The sequence below is a fragment of the Pteropus alecto genome, unplaced genomic scaffold (genome assembly GCF_000325575.1).
Source record: "Pteropus alecto unplaced genomic scaffold, ASM32557v1 scaffold237, whole genome shotgun sequence".
Lineage (NCBI taxonomy): Eukaryota > Metazoa > Chordata > Mammalia > Chiroptera > Pteropodidae > Pteropus > Pteropus alecto.
This window is the reverse complement of record NW_006440624.1, coordinates 1017558-1045365: the sequence shown is the minus strand read 5'-3', so window position 1 is coordinate 1045365 and position 27808 is coordinate 1017558. Positions and strand designations below refer to the sequence as shown.

Sequence of the window (27808 nt, the reverse complement as noted above, 5' to 3'; positions counted from 1 at the left end):
TATATTCAAGAAAATGGCATTTTATATTTTACTAACTTTATATAAGCAGAATAACACTATTTTCTCAATAAAACCATCCTACTGCTCTTTGTTGGACATATTTTTTTCTAGCTTTGAACCTTTGAATGATAGCATTTCATTCATACTCAAATAAATAATTCTTACAATCTGTGTTGTTTTATATAATTTGGACATTTATTTTACTCTCCTGCCTGGGGTGATTAAAAGCAATCTGGTGTCAGGGACTCCAACTTACTCATCTTTGTATTCCCCACAGTACCCAAAGAAATAAAATAATAGGCACTTATTTATTTGAAGAGTTGAACAGAAGTGCTTGACACTCATAAATGCATAAAGTTACTTTATTTTAAGTATACATTTAATTTTGAAAAATATAAATGCTAAAATATCTCATCTTCTTCATCTCTTAATTCCATAAAAGTCACAATAGAAAGCTTCATAAAACTGTAAAATACTATAATGTTATAGGAATTTTAGGTTTTATATTGGAAAAAAATTATTAGTAATATATTGAAACGTTTTCTGTTCTTTATTATTTTGTTCCACCATGTTGATCTACTTCATTTAAAATAAAAAGATGCATCGTTTCTCCAAAGTTAATAAAGACTTAATAGAATAAAAATAAGAATATCTGAAAGTGCGTATTGATTCTGAAAAGTAATGTGTACGAATATGTACCAGCCATGAAAATGGCTAAAAAGAGGCAACTATTCACTCTTTTCACATTGTAGGAATGGGACAAAGTTACTTCTGGCTCTAAAAGTTTCACTGGATGACATTAGCCCTGAGTTGCAATATTTGCCTAGGAAATAGAATTCAGGATTTTTATATGTACCCACAGAACACAAAGAAATGAGCCAAGAAATAGGACATATCCAAATATCTGGTCAAAACACAACTTGATTGGTTCACATTTATCACACAACTTTATTTCAGGCTACAATGAAGTTCAATGAAATTATCATCTGAAAACTCCCAAGGCCCTTCAGATAATCAAGTGCCATAAAATATCATTTGATTTTGTTCAGCTACTTGGCGCCACTAGGCTTCATGCTCATGCTGTGAAGAGCAAATGTAAGATATCAAGGAAAAAATAAGAAAATTTCATGTTCTTGCACCAAAATTATTAAGTGGTATGAAAAGTCTTGAAGAAAGCTTTGTCCCATCCCTGAACAATGTCAACCTCTATAATACAACTCAAATGATTTTGTTTTGTTTTTAAAGATAGTCAGCAGTCAATACAATTCAAGTACTTTAACACAGTTAAAAAAAAAAAGGAACCAAAACTTGGAAGACAATCTTTCTCTGTATTAAACACCAATATACAGCTGATAAAAGATTTACTCTGTGTGTGTTGGTGCATGTGCATAAAATATACACAAACTGAATTACTTAAGGCAGACGTTTACTCCCCCTCCCCCATTCTTTGAGGTAGGGGGCTGATTAGAGAGGATGTTTTTCCTATTCCTTTAAAGTTCCATCTCCCTACCCCTACTCAGTTGTTTGACTAGAAGAGTCAGGGACGCTACTGTCTATGGCACACAAAATAATTAGGGTTCCAAGTCCTAGTTTTACATAGTAGAGAAGAGTGACTTTTATTGAGGAAAACAGTGCCTCCAAGAGATTTTTCAAATGCAAAACCAGAGACTTTCATGTTCCCAGAAGGCAAACTTTTGGCCTAAAGATCTTTCCTTCTAACAACAAGTCTGTACAACCACACAACTTCTGGTTAACAATTCTGAGTGTACACTTAGTCCTTTACTGCTAACAACTTAAATATTTTTTCTCTGTATTTATATCAGAGAGAACACTTTGTAAAAATTTACCAGTGTTTTGTGTGTGTCCAGTTTACATAGAAGCAAAACCACCCAATCTAGTTAGTTCTTTGATAATAAGTAAATTCAATTAAGATACAGATAATTTGGTGGCTCAAGTTTTGTTTACTTGGTAACTACTGCTGTTTCTCTGAAAGTGATGATTTTTTAAAGATTTCTCTGGGTTCCAAAATATTGAAAAGCTTTGATAATAACAGTTCTTTTTAGCAAACGTAAGGCACTACTCTGCATTCATATTATGAGTATCAACCTTCAATCACAGAATATGGATCATAAATGGAGGTGCAGATAGCTTTTAGATCTACTCAAAGGCTGAAATATGGAGTTAGGTTGTACTAGTTCTTTGAAAAGGATGGAAATCCATTGTCAGAAAAATAAATTATTATATCTAGAGATTGTATAAAAGTGAACAAAAATGTCATTAATTTAACAAGATGTAGGTTAGGCTGAACATATTATGTGTGGCTTTTAAACATTTTATTGATACTTCCATCAGTAAAGAAAAGGGAAAACTTTAAAAAAGGGGGGAAGAACCTTCTGATATAGTTTTACATTAGGATAATGAAAAACTAGAAAATATAGAATAATTATTTTAAGGATAGCTATAAATAAAAATGTGATGCCAAAATTTGGCACATGAGATTTAAACCAATAGCATGTAATTTGCCACTTTCATTTAAATGAAAAAATTGCAAGTCACTTATATCTAATTTGCATGAAATTGAAAGTTTTAAAATTATCAGATACTATAAAAATAACAGCTAATTCAGGATAATAAATTTTTTATAATCGAACTTCAAGAGGACAGAATTATAATTTAATTAATATAAGAATGAATAGGAGTCAATGTGTGTGCATTATGAAACCAAAATAGGTGGTTTCAACCTGCTTCTAGACCTATAACAATCTGTTTTAGTTAAGATATATCACAAAATGTCATTATATGAACCCAAAATATAGATTCAACATTTAAATGTTTTTAAAAAGATTCACAATATATAATGCAACCTATTAAAAACATTATATTTAAATAACATGCTAAATTTAGTTAATAAAGATCTATTTTTTTTCTAATTTTCAATATGGTACTTTGAAGTACACACATACATATATATCCTAAACATCCCTATCACAAGGCATAATTTCCTTTCAATTCTAAAAAATGTGTAAGTATTGTTAAAATGTATACACATATACCTCTACAGATCTATCTGTAGTCCCATAAACACTTTATGGATGTATAAATGGTCTATGGATATTTCTGTGGATTTTGTACTGTAAATATGGGTTATTGTATCAGTGATGGTGACTGATGTCTGAGTAATAAAATATATTTACCCTCATTTGCATAATGGTAATTCTCTTGGCCCTCTGATAGATTTTTCATATGTGGTTTGGGTTTTATAAAAACTGACATAAGAGGCTGGATAACTTTGCCCTTCGCCTGCCATCACTCTGTCTCTAACTCTGCACATTGTGCATCAACCACACACAGAGTACATACACAACACACAAATATTTCAAAATGAAAAAAAGATGTCTAACAATACTGTATAGGACATCGACATGGTAATACAATCAGCATCTGTGCCAGGATCCTACTATTATCAAAACATCAGTCATTCTCATTACATAGGAGCTTCTTCTCCCTTCTCCTCCCATCTTTTTCATAGAACAGATAAATTTCTTTTAAAGAAAGGGAAAAATGGATGCTTAGAAACATGGTGTTTTTCATCTGATCCAGCCCTCTGGCTTACCCTAGAGATTGTGTACTTGTATGTATGTATGTGTGTTTGTGCATGTAAAAATCACATTATATACAATACAATTTTTACAGAAAGCCTGGCAGCTACAAATAAGAGGTAGAACTACTCACAACTATGTTTCCTGCTGCAGGAAAAAATTCATTTTCTTTACAGTAATTAAAAAAAAGTTTAAAAAATTGACAAAAAAATAAGTTGCAGGTTAGGCCCCATAATTTAAACAACAAAATCTAGGAAGAAAAATATTCTTCAAATGTACTCAACAGATAAGTTCATTAAGGGTTAAAAAAAAGTTGCATAGGAAAAAGGGACATTCCAGCACTTGCTACAATGATGGCAATAGTTTCTCTACAGGGAGTAAAGTACCTCTAGTTTTTCTTCTTTTGATAACTCTAGGATTAGGGTTTACAAGCAAGAGCATTAGAATAGCAGCACTTTTCCAGTCCTGGAGAGCTCTATAAGCGAGAAGAGACTTTGTCTGGAGGTCAAGGTTTGTTCTACCAGACAGAAAGACAAGCCAACTAGCACAGCTCCAAAGCTTAAGTTGTAAGTTCCTTCAATATTTGAATAAAAGGTGTTATAAATTCCTTAATACTTTTGACTCCTGCTTAATAAAGGAAAATGGCAGGGTCTGTGTGTATCTTGAGTGACAGAGGAATTTGGTTGTCAGAGGACACATCTGAAAGTATAAGAACAAAAAGGGGATCCTTCAGATGTTGTTTTCAAGGAATGGTACACTATTGTCTTAATTTTACCTATGCAAAAGAGAAGCAGAGAGAGCGTTGTATTATTAGGCCAATGGTCAATAACTAAACCAAAACAAAAATTAGAAAATAAACGATCAGAAAAAAACAAAAACATTAACAATAAAAACTGTTATTTTTAAGAAAGACAAACAGGTTACAATGTAGTTTCTGTTCCCTTGCTCCTCCAGAAATAATCATTGTCTTCAGGCTCAAGTTCTATTCTAATTTGAGGCACAACTTTTACTGGAGTTCTAGGAGGCCTAGAGAAAAAACAAAAAGAGAAGAAAAGAAATAGTAAGTAAATCAGATTTCCTTTATCATTTAGCTAATATTTATGCATTGTACAGAAGCCAAATGTGTTCTTTGTTCTCTTTGAAAATTTACCTCCTCCTTCTGTGTTAAAAACAAACATTTTTAAATGGGATGAAGGTACCAATAGAGTCAAGGTATTTAAGTAAAATTTTCATTAACTAGCATACATAGATAAAAAAAAAAAAAAAGAAGAAGAAGAAGAAGAAGGCAGACTGCCAGGTGGGTGATACTGTTAGAAATTAAAAGACAAAAAGATTTACATAAAGAAAATATTCAGAGATTTCACTCTTGAAAATCAAGTAGGATCTGGAATCTCTCAGAGCTTTCAGGAAGGAAAGGAAAGGACAGGAAAGGAAGGAAGGAAACTCCTGGAGGACAGCTGCCAGGAAATGCAGTTACCCCGTAAATCATAGATGATACTTAAATGATAAAAGCTGACATTGCTCCTGGGCTTTACCTTAATGATATTGAAAGGTTACAATATTTCTAAGAGTAAGTAGATTAGTTCTCTTAGGTTTTCTACCAGTGAAAACTGGAACAAGGTTTGGTGGTTGAGTAACTTATTTAGGATGAATTGTAGAGAGGAGGAGAACAAGGTGTTCTGCCAATAACCCACCACTGACTACATCTCTGTGGGGCAATCATCCCACAGAACAGCGTAGAACTGGGCCATCTTTTACCTTGGCATACCGAGTGACTGAAGGAAAGAAATTTTATCAGCACGATGTGTGGCGTTCAAGGAATGTTGGTGATCTTTCTCCTAGGGAGGAAAAAAACAACCCTTTTTAAATCATGAAAAGTAGCGTTTGGTAATGTATAAAATTAGAGTGAAAATAAAAATCTTCACAAAAATGATGTATCGTTCACAATTGGAAAGAGTAGGACAGGTAAGCATAGGCAGTTTCAATAAACTTTGTATCAAGCTAAGAATCTAAGTAGTGTGATGAAGCCCAAATCACTTGGTTTCCTTTACTCTAGGTTTTCTGGGAAAAAAAACCATTGTTGTTCTCTTCCGTGAGGGGATAGAAGGTGAATCACTTTTAGAAGGTGATGGCATCTACTTAATGTTTAAGGTTAGCCCTTGGATTACCTTCCATCTTCAGCATTCACAGTTTTGTCCTGCTATTATACATGGGGAAACAAAAAGATTTCAAGGAACTTATTTTCACTGCAACTCTACTATCAATTTTGTTCTTTCATGGATTATAAAAGATTAATATGTAATTAGAAAAGATGTCAGAATGAAATTTTTGCTTAAGTAAATTTTTGAATTTACTTAATGAAGAATGAAGAATACTAGCACTAAATAATCTAGCGGCCATAAACTTTTTCCAGGAACCTCAAATTCTAGCTGGTAATTTAAACAAAATAACACAAAAACAAAAGAAAACAAAACAGCCTTTAAACTGTACTTTGAAGGGCTCCACCAGCTTATGATGTCGATGAACGACATACACGCTGGGCTGTCTTCACAGTACCCATTTGCTATTAATGCTATAGAGATGAAAAATGAACCCAGAAATGGTTTGGGGAACTTGAATTCAAAAGGAAAAATTAAATCCCACTGAAAGGACCAAGAAGAAATAAGCCTGTTATAAACAATAGTTTACATACTGATTGGACACTAAAGGTGAGAGTGTTTTAATTCCTTAAACCTAGTGTAGCACCCAGCCTCTAAGATGGTCCCCAGTGCTCCCTGCCACTTGGTATTCATGTCCTTATGTAATTCCTTTCTACATTGTACCAGGATTGGTTTGTATGACCAAAAGAATATGGCAGAAGGGATGGTATGCCATGCCTGAGATTCAGTTATGAAAGATTGCAATTTCCATCTTGGTTTCACTATCCATTATTATTGGCTCTAGGAGAAGCCATATTATGCATGGGCAACCCTATGAAGATGCCCACAGGCCAAGGAACTGAAACCTCCTGCCAAATGCCTCGCGAGTGAGCCTGGATGCAGAGCTGCAGTGACAGTTAACATCAGACTCAGCCCCCAGCTGAGAGTTTGACTGCAATCTCATAAGAGACCTAGAGCTCGAACCACCAAAATCAGAGGATCCTATTTCTAAATGTCAGGAACTGTGTGAGAAACTATGTTTGTTGTTTTAAGCTACTAAATTTTATAGTAATTTGTTACACAGCAATAAATAACTGCCATACTTATTTTTCATAAATAGTCATTCATTTCAAACTTTTCTTGGTAACCTGTTATTGAAGTTGAAATGGCATTGTCAAATAGCGATAAAAGTGTCTCAATAATAGACCAGTAGACTTTTTTCTTTTAATAGATCAGCAGACTTTGAAGTACATCTGGACCTAAAAGGATATATTTTCTTTAAATGAGAACTCAATATGAAAGTAGTTTAGAGGCAATTACTACTTGCTGTTGGAAAAATGAGGTAGATTCACCAATGTTACTACAGAGGTTTTCCCCCTTTTCAAGTGGTCTATTAAATCAAATACAACAACAACAAAAGTGACTTGACAGAAATCATCATACCTTGGCCACTAGGCTATGTTATCCCAGAAAAAAAAACAGTACAGTTACAAAGGTGATTTTGAAACAGCAGAGGGGGTAATTAAGAAATTAGGAAGAAAATGTACATATCTTATAAATTATACCTAACAAGTTGAGTTAATATTTAATGATTGCCAATTAAATTGAAAATAACAAATGATTCCGAATTCTCAATATTAACAATTGGTTCATTGATTGAGAGACCCAGGTTGCAATTTCTCTTTTGAGCTAATTTGCTCATTGGTTGAAGCCTAAGGAAGACAAACAGTAACAGACAGTGATGTAGCACTATAAGCCGCAATTCTTAATACCAGCAAAAAAAAAGGAAAACCAATTAAAAACATGGTTACAAGCTTAGCAACTGAAAGAAACTGGTGATAATTTAGATCAGAGAAAGGACTACCAAAAAAAAAAAACTTAAAAGGTTATAGATAAAAGGAAAATAAGGGAAGCTTAGGGAATATAAAAATAAAGTTTTATAATAATTAAGTGTAACTCTCCACATAGAAAAAAAAATAGAGAAAAAGTTAATGTAAATAATAGTTGTAAAGTTTTTTCTCTGCAAGTGCAAATCATATTCAAGCAAGCAAGCAGAGGTTAGTTCTACTCACTGTCAGAAGGTTTGCTATCACTTAGGAAAGGTTGCTGTTCCATGATGTCCATTGGAATTTTAATACTTGGAACTTTTTCTGAGTATGGGCAGTCGGACTGTGAAAGAAATTTACAACAGTTTTTAGAAAGTTTTTACTATACAGTCCTTCCTATCTTCCAGTGTTGATTAAACCTATCATATTATCATTTACATTGTAATAAGGAGAAAATCCTTATATATCATCATTTCTATTTTGCTAACTTTCCAAAATCTACACCATCTTTCCCCCTAATATTTGTTTTCCTCTCTTCTGAGTTAAAGAGACTGACTCATTTAAAACTAGAACCACACTAAGTGGAGATCATTACAAATTGTAATAATTGCAAAACTTTCCATAAGCTGGATCCCCAATCAGCAAATATTTATGGGTTTGTTGCATGTGTAAAGTAAATAGTTTCAATATGAAAGATAAAATTTAGGAAATTACCTAAACTATAATATGGTCCTGAAATTCTTGTTTTGTTTATGCTTTCTGATTCCATCTCCAGCAAAATGATGACTCAGCTTTCCTTCCAAAACAGGTAGAAGACTCTAACATCCACTATCTGGGAGCCCTCTACATATAATTGAAAATAAACTTCCCTCCTTTACACTAATACTCTATCAGAACTATTTCATAGTTAAAGATCGATTTCCATTTGTTTGTACCAAAGATATTTGAAAACTTAGCAAAACATGAGAAATTCAAATTAAAAGGAAGATGCCTATGGTGGTCAGATAAGCAAAGAAGCATAACCAGAATAAAATGATAAAACCAGGCAGCTAATCATGAGGCCATCTAAGCCAACCAATAACAGATTTCCACAGGATTAGCACTTTACTTTTTTTTAGAATTCATTATATTGAAGGCAAGTCTATGTTTGGATTAAAAAGATCATATTCATCTTTTAACTGAAAGTACCAAGAGATAGCTTTCAGTTGAAAGAAAACAATGGGAACTAAGATGCAAAAAATATAAGGAAAAAATAAATCTTAACATAAAGCTTAACATACTACACACATTGAAAATTCTTTCATGATGAATCTAGAGAGGATAATGAGCCACATATTATTTTAAAGGACTAAGATATTGCATTAAAATTGACCAAAAAAATGAAAATGCATCTACTTTTATGAGAATGTCAAGAGGAACAGGTTTTATTACAGTATTTCGAACATTTCCCCAAATAACAGCATTTATAGATAAACAAGCTGGCAGCCAATCCTTAATCATTGCCTACCAGGCAGGTTCAAAAATGATTGAGTGACTCAAAATGTTGGCAAGTCATAATTTTCACTACTTCTACTCACAAACATTAGAGCTATAATTCTCATGACTCCATGGTGCTTCCTATATCCATGGACGCCATGACCCATGATTATCAGGTGAACAGTGGGGGAGCCATCCTCCAAATGTGGAGGCCCCAAATAATGAACTTAGTATACAGATGTACTCTAATTTGCCTGCTTGTATTCACTGTCTAGGACAAATATATAAACTTGTTTGTTTTGGTGAGGGTGCAGAGAAGAAGAGAAAGAGGAAAAGAAACAAGTATCACACATTATCTTTAAGAAATCTGTTGGGAACATGGAGCTGAAAATTGTAATTATTAGTAAAAAAATTGTTTAAATAAAATATAATTTGTTGAAAATCAAATCTAAGAATTGGAAACTTCTTAGGAGCTCATTTGTTCCAACTTTTGACATAAGAGAGCACTAAATTTAAAACACTTTCCAAAGTTAATATTTTATTTCTAAAAACCATTAGAGAAGAGGATTCTATAACATTACTTCATATGTTCATGATGTAATGAATTTTAAGTTTGGCGTCCAGATACATAAACTGAGGTACTTGTTCTGAAAATTCAAGATGAAATACTGCTTTAATTATTTCAGTATTTCAGGCAAATCTTTTTGTTTGTTTGTTTTAGGTGGTCTAAAAATTTATTTCAAATTTTGATATCTATTCAATGTGTAAAAACATCATTCTTTTTAATAATGAATCTTAATCTGTGCTGCAGTTTAAATGCATTCTCTCTCTTTTTTTAATCATCATTGGAAACAGAAAAGGTATATACCTGTTCTCATTGAAGATGAATAAGGACAGTAATAAAAACTTCCTCAGACTCTTTTTCTCTATAGCTAAATGTGTCTTGTATATTTAGCCTTTTCTTATTGGATCAATTTATCTGAAATCCAATTTTGTCCATTGCCTTCCTTCACTGTAGTATTTTTAAGTCCTCTAAATAGAATACAATCAGACAGCCTGAACAATTGGAAATAACCAGACAGGTCTGGATTAGTGTTGGTTTTGTCACTGTGGCTGTGTAAACTTAGAAAAATGACTTAACATTACTCAGTCTAAATGTCCTTATCAGTAAAATAGGAACAAAAAATATATACTATACAGAGCTGTTATGGCAATTAAGGACCAGAATGCATAATCAGTCAAAATGATAAAGTACAGAGTAGACATCAAAAATTAACTACACTCCTATCCTAGAATGGGATACCAGGAGTACAATTATAACGGTGATGTTGCGCTGTTAAAAAATCCAGAACAAGTCTTCAGATAGAAAATGTCACTACGGTAGTCCTTTCAAAAGTCTCCTGGGACAATTTGTGTGTGTGTGCATGTATGAGTCTGTATGTGTATGTTAAACAAATCTGAGCTTTTCTTCTAGCACTCATCACAGACACCTACTGGAGTACCTGTATTTCTGTGATATGGTCTCCTAAAGAAAAAAAAAGGCAATAATTTCATTGCTCAACTTACTCGCGCAATTGCAGGAGGACCATTTAGACTATGAGACTGATAACTACATATAAAAAGAGCCCCAAACCAATTTCCTTTCCTTTTCAATGAAGGTTTAATGAGAAATAATCCTAAATCACATCAAAGCTCAATTCGAGGATAAGTACAATAGCAGAGAACATTGGTTGAGAGTCTACTCAAAGGACACATAGATCATAGGAGGTAAAGTCACCAGTGCTTGTCCACAATAGGTTTATCATTACACTAATCTGAGTTATCTCAAATTTAAATCTTGGATTATCAATAGCAAATCAAATACACTTTATAGCATTACTAAGTGAACTTCCTTTTTATCTATAAGATTGGAGATCCTTGTTCTTTAGGTGTGGTGGCCTTTTTGTTTTGTTTTGTTTTTAGAAGCTATTTTATCATTTTTAGTGTACTAATGGTTAAAGAAGGTTTTCAGAAAATAGAAAAAACTGAAGAGAGAAAATAAAAGGCAAAGGAACATGAAGACTGACATACAACATGGCCAGGGAAACATTCTCGGAATTCAGCCATACATCTCACATAAGAGATAAAAATAATAAATCACATTTGTTTCTTTAACTAGCTTTACTTTGGAATTTTGGAGAGTTTCTTACATCGTCGTTGTCACTATCCAGACTTCCTTTCTTCTTTTTCTTTTTCTTTTCATCTTCCTTCTTTTTCTTGTCCTTTTCTGGAATGACATCATCGAGGAAGCTGAGGTCATGCTGGGAGAAGAGGTAGTCCATGCCTTTTCTGACAGCTACAAGTGCCAAGATCTAGAAGGATAATTATTAAAAAGTATGAAAGAAACTTTGTCTGATGAAGTCATAATGACCTAAATCCTGCCCTATCAAAGGCTATAGAAACCTATTGTGTATAAGGCTAAAGGATGATGGAACTCATCTTGCTTATATGAACTATAAACATTTTCTTTATGGGGAAATTTGGTTCATAAAAGTCTTAACTGAAACTCACTTTCTTTTGTTCACTGAAACATATGATCATATTCACTTAGAATCTCAATATGAAAGGATTAATTTTTAAACCATTTCTTCCATGTCAGATTCTTAATAAAATAACTAAATAATTAAAGGGGAAAAAATAGTGTGCATATGATATCTAATTATTTGAAATTAAAAGATTATACAAGGTTTTGAAAATCTTTGTAACATACAGTATACTAAGACATCTTTAATAAAGAGGTAGTGGCTAAGTATGCATAGACCATTTAATCTACTGGATGACTTCAAACACTGCCATTAACTGAATACTAACCATGTGTCAGATACTGTACTAAATTCCTAGACAGTATTTTTTTTTTTTTTACTTATTCCCACAACAAACCCAAAGAGTAGATATTATGATCTCCATCTTATAGCTGAGGAAATTGAAGCTTAGAGACATAAATATGTCACCCAAAATCACAAAGTCAGAAAAAGGAAAAGTATAGAGGGACCCAGCTGTCTGCCTCTAAAATCAGTATTCTTAAACTTTGTATCTTTGATTCTCTGAATTGCTCTTAAAGAGTAATTTTTGAAGGTACATTAAAGATGTCTTTTCTCAACAGTAAAATTAGTATGCACTACAATACTAGTTATGACTCTGCCTCAAATAAACAGTTGCTTTTATCCATATGCTTTCTAGATGTCAGTTTCTTCATTTCCTAGAGAAATTAATAAATCTGCCCTACCAATATTACATGATTGTTTTGTGCTCAAATAAAAGATCACAAAAGATAAAATATACTTTATAGGAAGATGGCGTAGAAGGTACAGGCTATGCACTCCTCCTCTAGTGATCACACAAAACAAAACTACAGAGCAACCAGCATGCAGAGTTGCCTGAGGTCTGGCTGAACAGAAGCCCTACAACTAGGGACAAAAAGAACAGGTCACCTCAAACTGGTAGGAGAGGTGGAGATGCGAAATGGCCCAGTCTCACCACTGCCTGTAGTGATTGAGGATCAGGAGGGCTATCTTGGCTCTAGAGGCCCCTCCCCTAGCTGGGGGGTGAGGGGTCCAAGATACACATTAGGCTCCCCAGGCCAGGTTTCCAATGCTGGGAAGAGAAGTTCCCACAACCTCTGGCTGTGAAAACCAGCAGAGGTTGTGGCTGAAATAGAGGGCTGCAGAAGTCACAAACATTCCTCTTAAAGGACCCATGCCCAGCCTTATTTGCTGACAGACATGCTCGCTCTGAGCTGTAGTGCTAGGGCAGCTGCTCGAGGTGTTCCAGGGCCATACAAGGAGGCACTGAGCTGTCGGGCTTCAGGGCAAGGGCTGGAGAGGCAGCTTTCTCCTGGACATAAGTTCAAGCAGAAGCTATTGTTTCTTTGTTGAGCCCTCCCCACTCCCTGCCTACAGACACAGGCACTGCTGTAACTGAGTCACCATCAACCTGGATAACAGAGGTTGCTCTACCCAGGAAATTCCCTGAGACTCTGCCTCTCCCAACTTGTGGGCCCACCCAAGCCGCTTCCAGTAGTTTATTCCATACAAACAGGCTGTCTTGGCCCCTGCTGTGAACTTGCATAAAATCTCTCAAAGGCTCATAATACCCAAAGAAGCAGCATCTGACCTTGGCGTGTCCTGTACCTCTTGCTGAGCAGCCCCAAGCCTTGCACTAGTAGCAACTGGCCTCAGTTACTGACTTGGCCCCTTGAGGCACCTACAAGTCCAGCAAATGTGGCAGCCATGTGTGGGGTGCTTGGTGACTCTTACCAGGCAGCCTCAGAAGTAAGCGGGCTATAGCTAAATTTGGCCTGCAGCTGGACCCCTCCTGCCAAGAATGTGTTCTGGGCCCCACAGCACACCAACTACATAAAGCTACTCTACTAAGACCAGGAGACTTAGAAGCCCTACCTAATACATAGAAACAGACACAAGAAGGCAGCAAAAATGGAGAGACAAAGAAGCATGTCCCACATGAAAGAACGGAACAAAGCTCCAGAAAAAGAACTAAACAAGATGGATAAAAACACTCTACCAAACACTGAGTTTTAAAGGTTATAAGGATGCTCAAGAAACTTAGGGAAACAGCAGATGAACTCACTGAGAACTTTAACAAAGAGATATAAATCATAAAAATGGAGATGGAAAATATAATGAGGAATCATTCAGAAATGAAGAATATATCTGAGATGAAGAGTACATTAGAGGGAGTAGACAGAGTGGATTAAATGGGAGATTGAATCAGTAATTTAGAGGATGGGGTACACCCAGTCAGAACTGCAATAAAAAAAAGAACCCTCCAAAATGAAGATAGTTTAAGGAACCTCTGGGACAACATCAAATGTAACAACATTCACATCATATGGGTTCCAGAAGGAAAAGAGACAGAGCAAGGAATTGAAAACCTATTTGAAGAAATAATGACAGAAAACTTCCATAACCTGATGAAGGAAGTAGACATACAAATCCAGGAAGTTGAGTCCCAAACAAAATGAACTCAAAGAAGCCTACGCCAAGACACACTATAATTAAAATGACAAAGAATAAATTCAAAAAGAGAATCTTAAAAGCAGCAAGAGAAAGGCAATTAGTTACCTACAAGGGAGCACCCATAAGACTGTCGGCTGATTTCTCAACAGAAACTTGCAAGCCAGAAAGAACTGGGATGAAATATTCAAAACAATGAAAACCTAGGACTAAGATTACTTTACCCAGCAAAGCTGTTGTTTAGAATCAAAGGACAGATAAAGAGCTTCTCAGACAAGAAAAATCTAAAGAATTTCATCACTACCAAGCCAGTATTACAAAAAATGTTGGAGAGACTTAAGAAGAAAAAAAATATGTATCAAAAATCTAAATAAGGAATGACAATAACTACAGATCTATCAACAAGTACTTCAAATGAAAAAGAATTAAATGCTCCAATCAAAAGATAGGGTAGCTAAATGAATAAGAAAACAAGACTCTTACATATGCTGCCTACTAGAGACTAACTTCAGATTAAAAGACACACAGACTAAAAGTTAAGGTATAGAAAAAGATATTTCACAATGAGCCTAGAAGGTAGTGTGCTGAGTGGAGTAAGTCAGATAGAAGAAGACTAATCCCATATAATTGCACATTTGTGTGGAATCTAAAGAACAAAACAAAACAAACAAACAAAAAAACAGAAACAAATTCATAGATACAGAGAACATTTTTAGGGTTACTAAATGGGAGGGCAGTTGGGGAGGGTAGATGAAAAAGGGGGAAGGGATTGAGAAGTACAAATTTTAGTTACAAAACAGTCATGGAGATATAAAGTATAGCATAAGGAATATAACCAATAATATTGCAATAACCATGTACAGTGTCAGAGGGGCATTAGATTTGTTGGGGTGATCGCTTTGTGAGTTATATACATATCTAATCACTATGCTGTATATCTGAAACTAACATAATATTATATGCCAACTATAACTTAAAAATAAAAAATACTGTTAAAAAAAAGCAGTTTTAGGTAGTTTTTTCTCGTGTGTTTTCAAATGACTCTACTTGAGGATATTCAAGCTTTTACACAAGTGAAATGCATGGGAAATGTAATTTACCACCAAACAAAACAAAACAAAACAAAACAAAAACAAAAAACCAGTTATCTTTGAGGAGAATAATTTTAAAAAATACTTTATAAAGGTAAAAATAAAACATTTCTTTATTATTTAGCACAAGCAATAAGTGATTTACTGAATATATTTCAAATTTATCCAGGTCTAACTTTGTTTTTTCCTGCTTTAACAAAATGAATAGATAGGTAAATTATACCAATAGACAAATAGGAATCATTTCTCACATCCAGTGTGTTTTCTAGTAAGTTAATAGAGTTTAAGAAAAAAGAGAGAGAGAGAGAGAGATAAGGGATCATCAAGAAAAAAAATATATATCTGACTCCACAAATATCACTAATATGTTATACCATCTTTTCTGCTTCCCTGGAGGAAAAAACAATTATAACAATTATAAACAACAATATCCATAAAACAAAATAATAATCCTGGCTAAGAGGATTTTTATAAAAAATAAAATATATTTTGTGTATGAAAATTCTGTTTCCAAAGCCAGGGGGGAGACAGAGCACACATGAGGCTGGCTTTGTGACTTGTTTGACAGGAATATGTATTTTTTTGCAAGAAATGGAAAGCTATGGTAAAGTATAAAATTGATAATAAAGTCAATACAGAGCTAGCATTTCCCTTTTTCCTTCTTTCACTTGTAATTCAGAGTAGAATATTAGTTATTTTACCTTGCTTTTCATCATATCATAGGAAGGACAGAGAGCTCAGACTTAAACTTACCATGATACAAACTAGTAAGAACTTCAAAAACTAAACTTCCCATTCCATTTCTTCTAATTCACCGATGACCTCTCATAAGTTGCCCATTTTTTCTGTACTATTTGGACTGAAATGTGGCATACATTATTATTTAGATTCATACTGTTATACAATAGTATTTTAAAAATAACTAAAGTACATGGTGTCTACTATGCACCAGGCATTGTGCTATATACTTGATATCTATCATTGATGCTCTGAATAAGAATAATAATGCTATCCACATCTTACTGATAATTTAATGGCAGCTCAGGGAGGTTCACTACCCAGCACAAACCAGACCCGGTATCTGAACTCTTAAGTTTGACTCTAAGATCCAGACATAGGAACCTAAAATTATAACAGATCAAGTCAAACTGACTTGGTCAAAACTGGAAAAAATTAGAACCACACATGTGTCTTCTATATTACGCTAACCACATGATATTCGTGTGATCTCATGGGTAGGTTCAACTAAAGGAATCCCTACCATGACTGGAAAAATGATAGCAGCCACAGTTGACTTGAGGATCCAGAGCAGGGCTAGACATAACACCTGCAAGAAAGTGAACAGGTGGACTCTGCGCAGGGGGACATGGCGCAGGTAGATAAAGTCAGGCTGATGCTTTAGGGGCATCAGAAGCAGCTTCAGACGATCCATGAACTGGGGAAGAAAAGGGAAAAGAGTACAACTAAATTACTTCAAGAGTTGATACACAAAGTCATTACTATTATGCCTAAATATTCCCCAGTGATCTATATTCTGTAATTTGGGAAAGCAGTGTCTTTTTCAAAGGACACTGGTCAGGCAATGCAGAAATTTAGTCTAGCACAGTAAGACATTGTATGAGTCTTCCAGTTTTTATTGTTACCTTGCAAGAATGTTATGCAGATATATGAGATAAAGTGGCCACCAAAGAATAAAGTCAAATAAAGTCACAAAGCAAAATATAAATTCTAGATGCTCATCTCTTACATTCTATTTATACTATCTGAATCTCGGGAGAGGGGATCTTGTGACTCTTTTAGAAACGATATGCTGAAGCAAGACACATAACTAATGTATCTTACTCTACCTTCGATGTCTTATCTGAAAGAGGAGGAGATGCTGCTATGTTTCATATACATTTCAGGAATATTTCAAGAATATAAAGGAAATATCCAACTTGAAAGTGGGAATACATTGGTATTTTCATACATTCTACATTATCTATGGCATAACTTAACTAATATATTCAGCAATATATTACTATTTTTTATAGAAAAACCATATGAATACTAATTACAGTGAGGTTCAGAGTGTCAACAACTAGGTATTTTGAATCTAGGAGAGGCTATCACATTGTCATGTACAAACAAGTATTAAAATGACTGCTGATTACATATGTGCCAGGTGCTGTGCTTCAAAGAATAACTTCTGATTTTACATTAATGAAGATGATAAGGTGATATTTAAGTGCCAGTCATAGGATCTTTCGAATGAAAGATGCTCAGTAAATAGTTGTTGAATTGAATTATTATATAATAATAACTCTGAAATAATACCTTTGCTTGCTCTCTGGAGGGAAGGGAGAAGTATAAAAGTAAATAGACTATCACAGACAATCTTCTCTAAGGTGATTTCCTATCTAAAGGGTTTCCTTTCTTCCTCCAGGGCTATTTTTGACTAGTGGGGTCTTTGCTGTTCATAAAAGTTGAGTTACAAAATTTCTTGCTAAACAAATCTTGCCAAAAGGGCTAAAAGAGGAAGAATCAAGAGAAAAGGAAGGAAAAAGAGAAAAGATAATAGAGATAACAGCGCTGCAAAATTTTAAAAATCTACTCTCTTTTTCTTCAGCAAAGAATTTTCCCCCACATCATTGTGAAATTGATTTTTTTCTACTTAATTTAATAAACATATACTGAGCTTGAACCATCAATTAAGCACCTAGAACACATTAAATCAAACTTTTTATCTAGACTGACCTATTAAAGCTAAACAAAAATAAAAACTATTAGTTTGGAGGCCATGTTAATTTCATATTTTTTTTCATTTAGAGGAATAAAGACTATTTAGAATGCCAGGTACGAATGAAACATTTTGACATATTTATCTTCCCAAAAGTTTCATGGGAACTAATAAACCCACATTCATATTCGTGTAGTCCTATCTCTGAAGAACCACCTTGTGTTTTGTAACAAATATCCAAATGGTGAAGAATTCTGTTCAATGGACCTAAATAAGGAAAAATAAAATAGCTTTTTCTCTTTTGGAGAGTCTGGCCACTTGCCTAGCTCTATCTGATTCTAAAAACAAATTAATCTAAATTCAATAAATGAAAGCAAGGACTATTATGAAGGGGTTTAAATAAATTCTTACGATGTTCAGAGAACATGCAGTCTTTTCCCATTAAAATATCACTAAGTGCTAAATAAGGCTACAATTAACAAGGTGCCAGAAAGCAGAAGTACTTCCAGTTTCCTGGTGCGAATTAAATTAAACCTCAACTGAAAGACAAGGTCCCTTACAAAGTTTTCCCTAATGATTTTTTTAAAAGGGGGCTAGTTTTACCCAAGTTGTGAATAGCTGAAGATTTCAACAAAAGTAGCATATAAATCACACTGACTTTATTCTTTTATTTGTTGAAAACTTTTGATCATTGATCTTAGCCATGTGAAAAGCAAATCAAATAAGAATAGCCTGATCTTAGTATAGAATAAAGGCAAATGGATAAATAGTATCTTGACAAGTACACTAAAAGGGTTAGATTTCCTTTTCGAGACCAAAAAAAAAAAAAAAAAAGAAAGAAAGAAAGAAAAAGAAAAAGAAAAAAAGAAAGAAAAGGAAGGAGAAAGGAAGTAAAGTAAAAGGAAGGAAAGTCATAGTTCTCTTACCTTCCTGGTCAAATGACCTTTAACATCCTATTTTAAGAATGGGTACGTATGATAACATTTGTTAACACAGCTAACTTTGTTAAATCAGGAAATGAAAAGCAGGTAAACAGCGGAGAAAGTAGAAAATAAATGCACTTTAAAAACTTAGAAAATAATTAGCAATTTTCTTTGAAGATCTACTATTGGACTAGTCTTACTACTAGAAAAACAGGAGTATACTTAGGTTGATATGAAACACTTACCTGGACACCATTAAGGGATGCTACCCCCATATACAGGAACACGCCATAGAGTACAGGCATGGGAATAAACTAGAAAAGAAAAAAAAATGGAGCAAGGTTTTAAAACAATAATGATAATAATAACAGTAACGGAGGATAGTTTAATTAAAATTATTGAATGGCATTGGTTAATAAAATCAAATAGGTTTTAAGTGTATAATTCAATACTATATCATATGTATATTGCATTGTGTGTTCACCACCCAAAGTTAAATTTTCTTCTGTCACCGATATTTGACCCCTTTTACCCCTACTTCTCTCCCTTCCACCCCCTTCCCTCTGGTAACCACCAATCCAGTGTCTGTGTCCATGAGCAGGATAGTTTAAATAGAAGCTAAATCTGAAACTAAAAGATAGGACATAATAATATAGTGATTGCAAATTAGCGTGCTTTACTCATCGTTGATAAACTTCTAAACCTTTCATACTAGAAATAAATGAAAGAGGGTGAAGACTTTCAATTTTCATTTGATGCCTGTTGGCATTTTTTTTTTATAATGGGCATGCATGGCCTTAATAATAACTTTGTTTTTTAATGGAGAAAAACATTTGTTTCCCTTTCCCCTCAAAAGAAATGACTATGTAAACCAGATACTTGGAGGGACTGTGAGGTAAAGAGGTAGAGTCATCTCACTCCTGAAACCAAGTTCTTTTCTCAACAGTCTGGTGACTTCTTTCCTTAATAATTTTCACCAAATGATCTATCAATCTGGTGTTTAAATGTTTCTTTTAATTAAGAAAACATCAAAAGACTATCCTCTTTCTTCCTCTCAGGAATATTAATAAAACTAACTAATGAGAACACTGCTTGAAAGGAGCATCGAGCATCTGGAAGCTATTAATTATACACACGGATTAATATACAACTTTAAAAATTGAATTAGCACATTTCATGTCTTAATTAGCAAAAACGTTCTTTACATTAATACAAGGTATTTTAACAATGGCAAGTTCCAATATGACTGATGTTCATAAGTTTTATCTGTTCCTAGACCTTTGAAATGTCCCTGGTATCGCAGAAACTAAGCAAATCAAGAAACACTGTTTCTGAGAAGTATTCTATCTGAACTGCAAAAGGTTCTCAAGCTTGTATTTTGAAAAAAAGTTCAACTAATTTCAGGAGTTTTCAAAGATAAAATACTAAACTGCAATCAAGTCCAATCTTACCAAATCCACATAAAGGAAGCTATTGTAGCCAGAAAACAGTATGACTTTAGAGTAATATTTAAAGAATTAATGCCTTGTATTAAGTGAAGCACAATTTCTATCAGTCTTTCCTTGTGATTACCTAAAACAGTTCGGTATCTGAGACCCTTCAGCCACTACTGGGGAAACAGTAAATTCTGAAATGTCACAACATTCTCCAATTGTTATTGGTTAGCTATAGAAATTATTAACTTTATATGAAATAAATACACATATTTATATAAAACATCACATATTTCTAAAAAAAACAATTTTAACATATGTAATTTAATCTTGAGCTCAGAGAAAAATAAGTGACATTGAATGTTGAAGGAGGTAGGAGGGATGATTTAGGTAGTGAAGAAGCCATGTTTGCTGTAATTGCCAACAGTCACCACAAAGAGGTGAACACATCACGTTCAAGTCATTTGAGTTCTGACATGTGTCTTTATTTCCTTTCGAATGTGCATGTTTCCATTCATTATGATTCCTCTGTACAAATTTACCGAAAAATAAAAGTAAAACTAATGAAGGGACCATTTTATAGCTTTGACTCACTTCTTAATTTTTTGAATATCTTTTACAGGTAACGGCACTTCCATTTTTCCTTAATATAGGAAGATTTCCTTCTTGTAATTTTATTTTTAATTTTTTGGGAAGAAAAGAAAGGAGGAAGAGGGAAAGGAGAAGTATAGTTTATGGGAAACTAGTTAGAAACCCTGCAACAGAGTTTTCAATCTATGTAAAATGATTTCTTGGCTTGAAAGAAAGTAACCACAAATCCAGGCCTAATCTCCATCCCTCACCTAAGCTTGGCCAATATTTTCTCTAAGGTACTTCTAATACCAAAGTGAGTAAAAGTTGTTCCTTGATGCCCAGGTCTATTATCTCTGAACTTATGATGACAGATGTCACTGAATCTACCATAAAATAAAATCAGAAGTCAACATTAACTCAGAATGGCATGGAAAATAGGTAGGAAAATAGCTTTAAGATGTTTTTAAAAAATATTCTTTAGTGAAAAGGAAAGTGTATATAAAAGAAAGGCCGTTAATTAGATTTTTGGCCAACTTCAATGTGATACAAATTCTTATGAAATTCACCATTTTCCTTATGATAATGCAGTGTCTCAATAAATACTTTCTAGTTTAGAAATCTTGGTAAAATTTAAAAGAATAACTGGGTTGGAGGATACATTTTATTGGATTTGGTTCATGAGTCACATCAGAAAGTCAGCCTTTAAAAATTCATCACAATAGAAATATCTCAAAAGAAGTAAAAAAAAAAAAAAGAATGGGATTTCCAGTTAAAATAATATACATAGTAATAGCACGTAGACATTTTTCCAAAGTGAGACAGGAGAAATTAAAATATAAAAAACACAAAGTATATGATATTCGCAGGCATATCAAGAATTGCCAAATGATAAAATTATGCAAAGAGAATTATATAAATCAGCAACAAGCTCAGGAAGCCAAAAATATAATTGTAAATAAATATTATAATGCTTTTAATAAATATTAAAAATGGAAAAATTAAGTGCTTGATCCTATAACCAGATAGAATTATGAAAATGAGATGAAGTCAATGAAGATGAACATATTTAGACCATGTCACTGAATTTTTCAAATTGTGGTAACTGTCATTCTGGTGTTTTTCACTTATCCTTCTTTTGACTCTGATAGTGTTAGATTATTCCCACAAGAAAAAATGGGAACTACTATTAGATTCACCACCACCATCATTATCATCTTCTTCATCATCATTATCATTTCTCTTTGTTTCCCAGTTAATGAGCAGAGTGTGTAACATATTGTAGGTCAACCAATGTTTGTCAAATACAAATTAAATGCTATCCTCTACATTTTAGAACACTAAACAAATCTGGAAGATAAAGTTTGACCATTCCTCATGTTAAACTAATTCAAGCAAAGGGAACAAAAGTAGCAGTGAGTTTTACAAGATCTTTATTTCTTTATGTTTACCAGAAGAATGAAAAAAGCTCAAGGAACTATCTTCATCTTTTTGCTGCTCTTTTAGTCTCTCCAAGTCTCTCATACAAAACACTAGCTTAACAGGCAAATATTTCCACTATAGAAACACAGATCCAAACTGTTTCACCGGCTTGGGAAGCCAGTTATGCCAGTTTCCCAACAGTTCTGTATTGAATCAGTGGTGAGATTTGAGGTATGTAAGACTGTAGGTGGCTAAGATCAAGGGGTATACTTGTGAACTTAAAACTAGTACATTACGATTCCCTATGCCATTAAACTTGTGAGGGAGGTAGGGAGCTGGGAGAGAAGGTGTTGAGCCATTTCAATTTAAAAGTAAAAGTCACACATCTCTATTGCTCTCATTTATTTGAGCCGCCTTTTAAGGTAAACTCTTAAGTAAGACCATTCTTTAAAGTTGTCACCTGTTTCTTTAAAACAGTGTACAAAGCCACGAGTTGGGGGGAAAAGGATTCCCATCTGCAATATGAACCCTAATATCCTTTTCTGTGCGAATTTTGAGGTTAATTGTTAATCTTGACTTTTAATTCTAACTTTAGACTTAGTTGTAACTTAGGTTTTAGTTTAACTATACCCTCAACATCTGCTTCTTCCTGTACTTACTTTTCAAATGAGCTACAAGGATTTGGTGGTAAATGCATAATACCTTAGCAAATGTTAATGATAAAAAGGACACACAATCTAAAATGAGGTGACTTTATCAGATATGGTTCCTGAGGTAAGGAATATCCTTAATTACTAAAGGAAAGAATCGCAGTAGTAAATGCTGGACTAGTTAATTCTTGTTTCTAAATCTAGCTTTCCCACGATATGTAGGACACTATATTAACAAAACAACTTCACGTCCCACATTTTGAGCAAAACCTTGTCTCACAAATATGTTTGCTGGACTGCCTTTTTCACTGATTCCTACAATGACTTTTTGCATTGACCTGAAGTTGTAAGGTGTAAATGGCCACAATAATGGACACTAGCAACTGAATGTGGGTGAGTCAAAGTATGAATTATATAAAGAAAGTCAAAGGAAAAGCAAGCTCGTCCCCATGGATCCCTCACATCTCTCTCTCTTTCCTCTGTATTCTAATCTGCTCCTGTAGCTACTAAAGTACTTTGCATATCACGGGCAAAAAGAATCATTGTAAAAGAAAGAACAAAAAGTCTTTTAGCTTTAATTCCTCTGCAGTCATATTTGGGTGCAGGATGAGAAAATAGTTAAGAAGAGGCGTTGTTAAAAATGTGAGTCTGCATCTCTTCCTAAAAATAGCAATTTATACAGTATCTGTTCTCTGTGTCCCTTTGGAATCATACATGATTAGTCAGCTGACAGATTCTCCAAGATTAAGGCCAATTTGCTGTAACAACTAAAAAAAACCTTTTAAACACATCTGGCTTTTTAAAATTAGGAATTTATACTGTATTAAGGAAAATAAATAACATAAAATAAAGAAGAAGATGGGTGGGGGATGATGAGTAAATTTGAACTGAGGGAAAGACCCCTATTATCCCTTACTAGTGGCTAAGCACAGAGATCCCATGAAAGAAACTGCATGTGTCATTCAAGCCCACCTCTAGGGAACTCAGGGGCAAATTCATTCCCAGTAGAGCTACCCACAACATGGGGTCATAACTGCCTGCAATGACCTCTCTAAAAATGAATCTCTCCAGATGAGGTCCCACTGCGTATGTGGTAAAAATCTGTCATTAGATATTTCTATGATCTGATGTGCTCGTGTGTTTGTGGGGCAACAGAAGAACATAAAGCATTTCAGTAGTGGACATGATGCTATGAAACACACAACTTCAACCCTACCCCACAACTCACAGTGTCCTGGCAAAAGCAACAACAGATTTCCCTCTGTCCCCACAGAACATTACAATCTGTAGTCTTTTAAGGTTCATAACCAGAAATGACTTCTTTGAGATTATTTTTAATTTTACTACCCCACGTGTTACATGAGATACATATTCCTTCGTGATCACAGTCAGAAAGGAATTAAATCAGTTAACTGACATTGTGGAAACCAAGGATGAAAATGAATACTTAAATCTTTTAATTGTTTACCAGGTATTCTGTGCATAATGTTTGCATTAATCTAAATTCCCTGAAGGTAAAGTCAGTTTTATCTATAGATTAAGAAATTACAGGTCCATTTTCCTCAAATTCGTCTGATGGGCAATTGACATATAAATGTGCTAACGAGAGAAATGGAGAGCTTTTGCCTTTCACTATCTGTCCTTCTGTATTGTTTGAATTCTTTATGAGAGTGTACTGCTCCATTACTTGTATAATCAAGCATTTTAAAAACCTTAAAAATTAGAATTTTTTAAAAATAAAATTTTTCAGAGAAAAATTTGGAAAGGTATTCTTAACAGTGGTTGTTCAGAGTTCTTAGGTATATAGGTGATTTTCATGCTTTGCATTGTGGTCCAAAGCATTAAGATACAAAAAATATCAATAACTGCCTAGTAATGTTTATATAATAGAAAAAGAAAAAGAAAATGCTTATGTCGCAAAAGAAAACTGGGATCTTCATGACATGTATATACTAATCTGTTTTAGTCCAATTTCTGCTTTTAAATAGACTTCCACATATTAATCTATTCAGGCAGATATTCACCCCATTAAACTTACACATTGACTCCAAACTTTCTAAATAAACTACCATATCATTTTTCTTCGTCAAAAGTTTAATTGCAAGTTTTCTAATTATAAATCAGTAATATTACTCTATTCACCCTTTCTGAATATTAGGCCTTCCTAATCAAAGAAAACAGAAACGCAGTCAGCAATAATTAAGAATAGGAGAAAAATTACAAAGTAATCATCCTGAGTCACTCATGTTATCCAAGAGTTTAATATGGAGAGAAGGCAGGTACAGGATTTAGGAACAAGTAAATGGAAAGTGATACGAAGAAAGGATGTAAGAAGACTAGTGGAAAAAAACACAAATGGTCAGATGTAAAAACAGTCATGGGGATGTAAAGTACAGCATAGAGAATATAGTCAGTAATATTGTAATAACTATGTATGGTATCATATGGGTACTAGATTTATCAGGATGATCACTTAGTAAGTGATATAAATGTCTAATCAGTATGTTGTACACCTGAAACTAATATAATATTGTATGTCAACTTTAATTGCAAAATAAAATAAATTACTTAAGAAATACTTTTTAAATGTGGGGTGGAGGGGAGACCAGTTAGATTGAACTTGCAATTTTTAGAAGTCAAAAAGTTTGAGCACTGATAATTTAATATGGTTCAACCAAATAACTGTAAAGAAGAAGAAGAAAGAAGAAGAGAAGAAGAAGAAGAAGAAGAAGAAGAAGAAGAAGAAGAAGAAGAAGAAGAAGAAGAAGAGGAGGAGGAGGAGGAGGAGGAGGAGGAGGAAGAATGGGAGTAAAGGGATGAGAAGGAAATCAATAAATGTTTTTTAAAGTCCTCATTTTATTGACATCTGCTTCAGTATGTTAATAGAACTGATGAGAATCCTGCAGCTATCTCATAAAGAATTCTACTCTTCACACATTCAATATCTGTCAATGTTCTGGGAATGAGGAAGAGGTGAGTATTGCACATATTTACCTTCAAGATGGGAGCCATAAAGACTGACAGACCAGTCAGAATAAACACAAGGGTTCCAGTGACTCTTTGTTCCCTGAAACCAAATCAAAAGATTACCACTTCTTGTTTTCATAAACACACTCTGTCTTTCTACCTTCTAAAACAGCAATGGTGTTGATATCAGATGTAATTAATACTTCAAGAACAGCATATAAGCTCAATATAACTATAAAATTCTCTTATTTTATTATATGCGATATGTAATTTGAATTCATCCAGAAAAAACTGATTCTGCTAAATTCTTTGCTCCTTTTAGAATCAAGAAAGAAAAAAATCACTTGCTCTTGGTCCATCAATTACTGGCCTCTTTGAAGCCCTTATTTTTTAAACAACTTAAACTGTTGTGTAATTATACCTTCTTTCACAGGAGACAGATAATACATTGTCTCACATTCTAATTAATAAATAACTCAGGGAAATTTCATAAGTGCAATAAATCCCATTGGTCTAATTTCCAAATCTAAGACAACAAAAGTACTTTTTAACAAATATAATTCCCATACAACACCCCCTCCCCTGGCCCTCAAGAAAGAATCACCCACTGTTGTGGCGTGGGAAATGATGGCTCTGTCATATGAGCTATTCGCCCAAGCACTTAGTAGCAGCATTTGCTGCAAAAACTATGCAACAGCATATAAAGGTCTTGTACAGCCCTTCATGGTGACCCAAATTTAACAGCTGGAGGTCAAAGTTTCTCAATGCTTATGGGGACAGAAAATGAACTAGAAAATAAGAAATTTTTTCCCTTCATAGAACCTTAAAATCATAAGCAAACTCAAGAGTTTTAGGAAGTCTCGATAGAGCTGAAAGATTAAAGGGTCTGGCTTTTATATGTGATTGTGATAGACTAAGCACCACAGCACCAAAAGGACATGCATGTTGAAGAAAATGAATGACCTGCTTGCATTTTCACATTGTAGCATTTAGCCTTTCATTAATTTAAGGAATTTATGTATCATAAGAAATGTACTCAAAGAATTATTTGAGGACTCTCTGATGAAAAATTTAGTCCTTTCTAGAACAGCAAGTACAGGAATAAATTATCACCAGCCCTTTCCCCTCCATATCTGCCTATGTCCTTATGATTGGCACATGAATGTGTGCATGATGTCTTTTATAAAGCCATTTTCCTCTGACTTAACATACCTCACTCCGAGAAACTTTGGTTGTTCTCCGGGTGCAGAAGTCTCTGTCTCCATCTTCAAACTGTCGATGTGAGCAATGGAAATGACAGTAGCAGCCACGTACCATGGAAGAGCCATAAAGGAGCACACCACCATGAGGACAGCCACCCAAAAGAGATCCAGGTGATACCCAGCTCCTTTCTGTAGAAAGAGGTAACGAAACCATGTGGATAAAATACTCATAATGCTATCTAGTCATATTTCCAGATTTTCCAGATGGGAATTAAGATTACTAAAAGAAACCAACTTACTTTACATGATAAAAAATATCCACTAGTAGGTTAGCTCCTCCAGTGAGGGGACTTCATCATCCTCACATTATTTGCCCTAGCAATTAACACAAAGTGGCCACATGACACCTCTTCTAGCTTGATTTATTACAGCTTACTTATTATTTGTTTAGTGCATTCAATTTTGTAATCAGAACAATGGAGATATACGTCTACTTTGAAGAGTTATTTGGACCAATCAATGAAGTAACAGGCAAAACGTCTCGTAGGAACTTAAATGGTAGTGGTTGTTACAAAGTAAAGCTCAACAATGGTCATAGTAGCAATCATAATATTGGTTGCTGTTAACCTAAGTGTGATAAGCACCTTAAAAGCAAGCTCTATGCCTTCTCTGCTTGACTATTTAGCAGTACGCTGTTCACCTAGACAGTACTCAGCATATGTAGACTAAAGATCTGAAAGCAACCTTCAGAACTAATGTGGAAGACCACTTCTCACCTCT

General features: G+C 34.1%; 1 protein-coding gene across 3 annotated transcripts in view; it reads right to left on the bottom strand.

Annotated features, from left to right (window-relative positions):
* Positions 1-344: 344 nt before the first annotated feature.
* SLC4A4 (solute carrier family 4 member 4) overlaps positions 345-27808 on the bottom strand; it is a 265785-nt gene continuing 238321 nt past the window's right edge. The window contains exons 18-25 of one of the 3 annotated variants that reach the window (XM_006917294.1): positions 27039-27217; positions 25854-25926; positions 19030-19098; positions 16404-16577; positions 11229-11390; positions 7810-7906; positions 5358-5437; positions 345-4625 (exon numbers count right to left, since the gene is read on the bottom strand). In XM_006917294.1, the coding sequence (XP_006917356.1) occupies positions 5394-5437; positions 7810-7906; positions 11229-11390; positions 16404-16577; positions 19030-19098; positions 25854-25926; positions 27039-27217 (798 nt within the window). In that variant the 3' untranslated portion in view covers positions 345-4625; positions 5358-5393. The remainder of the gene's footprint in view (positions 4626-5357; positions 5438-7809; positions 7907-11228; positions 11391-16403; positions 16578-19029; positions 19099-25853; positions 25927-27038; positions 27218-27808) is intronic. The other 2 variants (XM_006917293.1, XM_006917295.2) reach the window with 2 other exon arrangements.